The sequence below is a fragment of the Lontra canadensis genome, unplaced genomic scaffold, assembly GCF_010015895.1.
Source record: "Lontra canadensis isolate GAN:19392208 unplaced genomic scaffold, GSC_riverotter_1.0 scaffold79, whole genome shotgun sequence".
NCBI lineage: Eukaryota > Metazoa > Chordata > Mammalia > Carnivora > Mustelidae > Lontra > Lontra canadensis.
This window is the reverse complement of record NW_022631073.1, coordinates 4,382,169-4,388,168: the sequence shown is the minus strand read 5'-3', so window position 1 is coordinate 4,388,168 and position 6,000 is coordinate 4,382,169. Positions and strand designations below refer to the sequence as shown.

Below are 6,000 nucleotides of genomic sequence, written 5' to 3'. Positions count from 1 at the left end.
CCCCCACCCCTATGACCACCTGCCAGTGAAGCTTTCTCCCAAGCCCGCAGTTCTTCCCAAGGGGGTGCTCTTCTCTTGGCTGGCATGATGCAGAATAGAAATGCTACACCCATGTCACAGCAGACACCATAGAATGTACCCGAAATATTGAACAGATCATTCCATGTGGCAATCCAGAAGTTGTGGGTAAAGGGCCTCGCTGAGGCTCCGTGAAGCGGCCTTTCAGAATCACTGATCTGGTATTTTCAGACTTTACCCTCCCTGGACACCTCCATATCCTTGTTCACTTCCCCTCTCCCTGCAAAACCAGACAAACACACAAGAAAGGGAATTGGGGCACCTGGGTGGCTCAGTTGTTAAGTGTCTGCCTTCAGCTCAGGTGATGATCTCAGGGTCCTAGGATCGAGTCCTGCATTGGGCTCCCTGCTCAGCGGGGAGCCTGCTTCTCCCTCTCCCTCAGCTGCTCCTCCTGCCTCTCTGTCTCTCTGTCTGGATATAAACAAATGGGTAAATAAAATCTTTTAAAAAATAAAAAGAAAGGAAATTAACCTGAACAGCAAGTATTTTTCTAATGTGGGAACAGCTCTTGGAGTTACTAACTTTTCTCGTCCCAAGGTGAGATCACTTCCCTAGTGCAGGAGTAAAACGCGCCGGGAGTGTCCCCAGACCCGCCTCCCAACCCAGTGCTCCAGAGCATGCCCACTGGCATCTGTCCCCAGTCCGCCTTGTCCTCCATGAGTGGCCCTTCTCAGCGGGGGGCCCGGCCACCCAAGACGGGTGGGGGGCACCTCTGAGGCTGTCCCTGCTTCTTGCAGGTTCGCCATGGAGCCCTTCTGTCCGCTCCTGCTGGCCGGTGTTAGCTTGCCGCTCGCCAGGGCTCTCAAGGGCAACGAGACCACCGCGGCGGTCAGCAACTGGACCTCGACGACCTCAGGTGAGACCCCGGCCGCATGCTCCTCCCTGGCCCTCCCATGCCCATCCAGGTAGGCTCTCGGACTGGGATGACATGGCTGAGGGAGGAGACGCAGGGTGCAGCTGACTTCCTCAGCGAGCAGAGCATCTCTCGCGTCACTCCTGTCCACACCAGCTGGCCAGACAGGCCAGTTGTGCGGAATTGGAGCACAACAAATTACGGTCCGGGGGCAGCAAACACGACCCTGTGCTGATGGTTGGTGTCAGCTCCGGTGGGAGGCGGGAGAGCAGCAGTGACTTTTCCTGAACCCCACTCCTGGGGATCTGGTTGAAACAAGCCTGAAGGAACAGTGATGAGTCCGCGGGGGATACTGACCCACTGACATGACCGTTGCTGCAGTTGAGAAGTTAGCATTAATATTCTTGGGCAAGATACTGGTGTAGTGGTTAGATTATACTTTTGGAAGAAGAGCCCTTACATTTTAGTGAGGCATGTTGACGTCCTTGCGAGATCCAGGAGTGACTCGAGAAAGAGCAAATGGGGAGCAGGTGGGGGGAGGGCTGGACCAACAGAGCCTTCTCGTCCTGATCAGAAAGGTGGGTGGCAGACACACAGGGGTTCATTGCTCTGTTCTCCTGCCTTTTCCATATTTTGAAAGTTAGGGGTAGGAAAGAGTGAACAGACATGGGTGAACCCCAGAAACCCTCTCAGTGGAAGAAGCCAGACACGAGACCCCGTGTTGTGTGGCTCCATTGAAGGGAGATGCCCAGAATAGAGAAGCTGATGCCAGAGAAGGGACAGGAGTGCTGGGCCAGGCTTGGGGGGCAAATGCCAAGTGACCCCAGGTGGCCGAGAGGTGGATGGGAATGTTCTGGAATGCTGAAAAAAAATCTGTGAATTAGCTGAAAATCACTGAATTGTAGGTTTAAAACGGGTGAGTGTGTAGTATGTAAATTTTACATCAATGAAATGAGATACATGCCGTGCAAAGGTTAGAAGAGGCGGCGGCAGGAGGAGGAGTGGCAGCGAGAGCGAAGGTTCTCGAGACACGTGGCCCAAGTTCAGTTCTAGCTCTGCCGGCCGCTCATTGGCCAAGTGATCCGGAGTAAGACCCTGAACCTCTTTGTGCCTCAGTGTCCCCGTCTGTGAGACGGAGGTCGTAATAGTGCCCGCTACTCAGCAGTGCAGACTAAGGTGACAACCAGCCGGGGTTCAGGAACTCATCCATGGGGCTGCTGCTGTGCTTGGCAGGAGACCCCGTCCAAGGAGGCCTGTCTGTCCCCCAGCCAATCTCTGACGGCCCAGAAATTGGCTCTTCAGTGTCCCTTGATCTCTCTTCCTTGGATGTTTGCCCAACACAGAGGCCCAGCTGGTGTTTTCAGGGTCCCCAAGGACTGGACACGGGGTCCCTGGGCCACACCTCCCTGGTAGACGGAGGCCCATCTGGCTGCCAGCTCCGGCCCGTGGCCAGGGTAGTAGGAATCTGTAACCAGTAAGACCTATTCCCCCAAGGGTGCCTCAGAGCCTCTTGCTAGTCCCCATATGCCTTCTCCGTGCCCCCTTCCCTCTCCATTCCCGAGACTCCCAGACATAAAACTCAAGGACTTCTCTGATACGGTATTACTTGGTGAATTGGTTCTCCAGAGACACAGAATCCATAGATAAATATTTATATTTTCATTTATATCTGCACCTGTGTCTGTATCTGTAGTTATATTTATTATAAGGAATTGGGTCACACAATTGTGGATGTTGTCAAGTCCAAAATACACAGAGCCAGTGTCCTAGTTTGAGTCTGAAGGCTGGCAAGTGGCTACAGAACCAGAGAGAGTGATGTCCCAGTTGGAAGGCAATCAGGCAGAAAGAATTCCCTGTTACTCACAGAACGCCTGGCACTTTTATTCTATGTGGGTCTTCAACTGATTGGAGGAGGCCCACCTGCAATGGGGGGAGGGGCTGTGATCTTTTTTTTTTTCCCTGAGACACAAATTTTAAATGCTGACTCTCATCTGAAAAGCACCCCCCTGCCAGAAACACCCAGGACAATGTTTGTCCAAGTATCTGGCAGCTCATGACCCAGCTAAGTTGACACATACAAGAAATGCTTATCACAAGGCCTTGGGAAAACAAAAATGTTCAACATCCCTCTGGAAGAGAAAGCCTGGGCGAGGTGACTGGAAGTGGTGCCATTTGGGCTGTTGTCAAGGGTTCAACACCCATCCAGCTCAGGAGCTTTGCATGATTTTCTAACCCTACACATGTCCTACAAATGCATCCTTAGTCCCCAAGAGGAGGGAGAGGTGGGGCTCAGTCTCTGATGCCCACCCCCAGCAGGGGGTGGCAAGCATAGCATGGTCCTTGCATGGAAAGCCAGAGAAATCTAGAGCCACATGAAAGGAAAGACAGATGCTCCCAGCACATGGAAACTGCATTTGTCATCCCACATCACCGCCAGCTGGTCTCCGGGAGCTGGGGCGCGGGGGTCGCTGGCACTGTTCCCCAGCCCGGACCGTCCAAACCCGCCCCGAGGACAGTGTGTCTCTGCAGCCGGCAGAGAGGAGCCGGCTGCTGCTGGCCCGAGGCCGGACACCACCTGCAGCAGCGCTTACAACAGCAACAGATCTACCAGGCAGAACGACATTGGCCCAAAGCAGAGAAGCGACGTAGGGCTGTGTGGGCGCTCCAGAGAGGACATCTGTCGGGCAGGGTGACTCAGCCTCACCCCTCGTCCTCCTCAGTTCACTTGAAAGTGAAATGATTGGCTCATGAGATGTCTGTGGGCGTTGGGGGCTCCTTTCAGGGAGGGGGACTGTGGTGAGATCTCATGCCCATCAGAACGGATGTGACACTCAGCTCTGTGCTGCTTCTGCTGGGGGCCTTCTGGGCGGGGCGGTGGCTGCTGGTCACACAACCAGGAGGGAAATCGGCAGTGGCCCCACTTCAAGGTCTCGGTGTTACCACGTGGACAGGCTCCCCTGACCTAGAATCCCAGGGCGGGGGGGAGCCTGACTGTGTGAAGGAGCCCTTTGCAACTTTGTTCCCCGAAAGAAGGATTATTTGGGATAATCCCAGCACACCGCCCCGGTGTACCAGTTAACCAGAAATCATCTCATTTGTTCATCGAACAGAATGTTTTAAATAATCATCAAGAGACATTCCTTTACACAGGAGTTGAGGGTGAAGATTCACAGTGTAATAAAATGTTGCTGCCCTTGTTACAGGAAGGGTTCCTAAAAAATTAATAAGAAATAGATAACACAGGAAAACGGTGGAGGTTGTGACCGAGCCAAATGCAAATATCGAGTTGATGATGCTTTATTGATTATGAGATGATGTTTAACTCTATAGAAGGTAGGGAAATGCAGATTATTTTACTTATCAGACTGACAAAAATTAAGAGGATTGCTCATAGCTGGGAGAAATCACTCCATCACCCAGTTGAGGCGAGCACGGAAGCTGGAAATGCTGCAGGGGGCTTTCGAGCAGTTTCTACTACAATGCACTGTGTGCGCACACAGAGCCACAGGGTCCCCTTCCGGAGCCTTCTACAGAAGCACTTTCAAGATACACTGAGATAAAGATACGAGACGGAAAGTTTTAACAGCCAAAGAGTTGGAAACAACCTAAATGTCCATTGAAATCTCAGGTTATTCAGAAAGTGGACGTCCAAGCAGGCGTGTATGTGCTGGCGCAGAAGCTTCCCAGGACAGACGGCCCAACAAGGAAGGCGAGTCACAGAGCTGGCCGATAGCCAATGTCATCCGTTTCTTTTTGTTTTTTTGCACATTTCACTTGGCTCAGGGGACACGGCCTGTAGAGGCTTTTGTTCTAGACCATAGTATTTTTCAAAAACTGCATTTAGCTTGCATTACTTATCTATATTTAAAAATCAGATCATTTTTTACATGAAAATATGAATTTCTTCTTTTGGCAAGCTGGAGGAACTGGATAGTGGGGGCGGGGGGCACTCTCAGTTCTCCAGGCCCCGTCAGGCCCTCCAGCTCATGAGGGTTCCTGCCGGCTCTCTGCCTTCCAGAAAGAGGCAGCTGCTGACATGGGTCCTTGTGATCTGCAGATTCTGCCTTGCACACAGCCCCACGCCGGATCTGTGGGTCGTTCTGCCTGGGTCCTCAAGGGTGTGCTGTGGAGACATCCACCTCTGTAACCGTAGCCTTTACCGGAGGCAGCCTGAGCCCGGAGGCCAGACCCTGGAGCCTCCTGACCCTAGGGCTGGTCTGTCTGTGGTCCAGGCGCCCTTCAGACCTCCAGGTCAGGCCAGGTCCCCCCAGTCCTCAGACGGGCGAGCTAGCCAGGCAGTCACTGCCAAGATGGGAGCTGAGCTGGGGCAGCCTGACCTCTGAGCAAATGCAGAAGTTGGGGGAGGAGAAGGGCACCCGCCCACACTCTGTGGTTGCATTTGGCAGGGCAGGGATAGAGCCCTGTCTGGGGTGTGGGGCTGGGCCCAGCTCTGCCCCTTGGTGTCAGGCATCTCCCCCATCAGACTGTACTTGAGTAGGCGCCAGTGCCCGAGCAGAGCAGGGAGGTACTCACTGGATGCGGAAGTGTGGGAGCCTCAGGCCAGATCTGCTCCCCGGGGAGCTCTGCAGTGGAGGGGGCGGGGAAGAGGAGAGGACTCAGGGCTCTTAGCGGCTCAGCCTGGGTCACCCTGGCTTTGCCCTCTTGCTTGGCTGGTGAGGTTGCTAGTCAGAGGGGAGAGGCATTGGCTCAGCCTGGAAGGAGGGTGTCTTGTCAGTTGGCCCCCTTCTCCTCACAGACCCGCTGCCCCCCAGGGCGCTTCTGCATCAGCTGGTCACTCGACTCATTGACATGCTGTCATTTATTAGAAATACCTGCATTAGCCGCTTACAGGGATGGGAGTCAGCATGAGGCCCTGGGGGAGGTTGCTTAACACCTGGGACATGAGATGCACAGTAAGGCCTTTAGAATACACCAGCACTGGGGTGTGGGAGAGGGAGGCTGAAGGCCTGCAGTAACCCCACTGGGCTCGAGGCTGTGTTTGGTGCTTCTGGGAATTCAGAGCCAAGGAAGCTGAGTTGTTGCCTTTGAGGGGCTTCCACTGAATCTGA

At 53.8% G+C, this 6,000-nt stretch overlaps 1 protein-coding gene across 5 annotated transcripts in view; it reads left to right on the top strand.

The window, feature by feature from the left end:
• Positions 1–815: 815 nt before the first annotated feature.
• PTPRE (protein tyrosine phosphatase receptor type E) overlaps positions 816–6,000 on the top strand; it is a 41,202-nt gene continuing 36,017 nt past the window's right edge. For all 5 annotated transcript variants that reach the window (XM_032882080.1, XM_032882082.1, XM_032882077.1 and 2 more), the window contains exon 1: positions 816–934. In XM_032882080.1, coding sequence (XP_032737971.1) covers positions 823–934 — 112 coding nt within the window. In that variant the 5' untranslated portion in view covers positions 816–822. The remainder of the gene's footprint in view (positions 935–6,000) is intronic.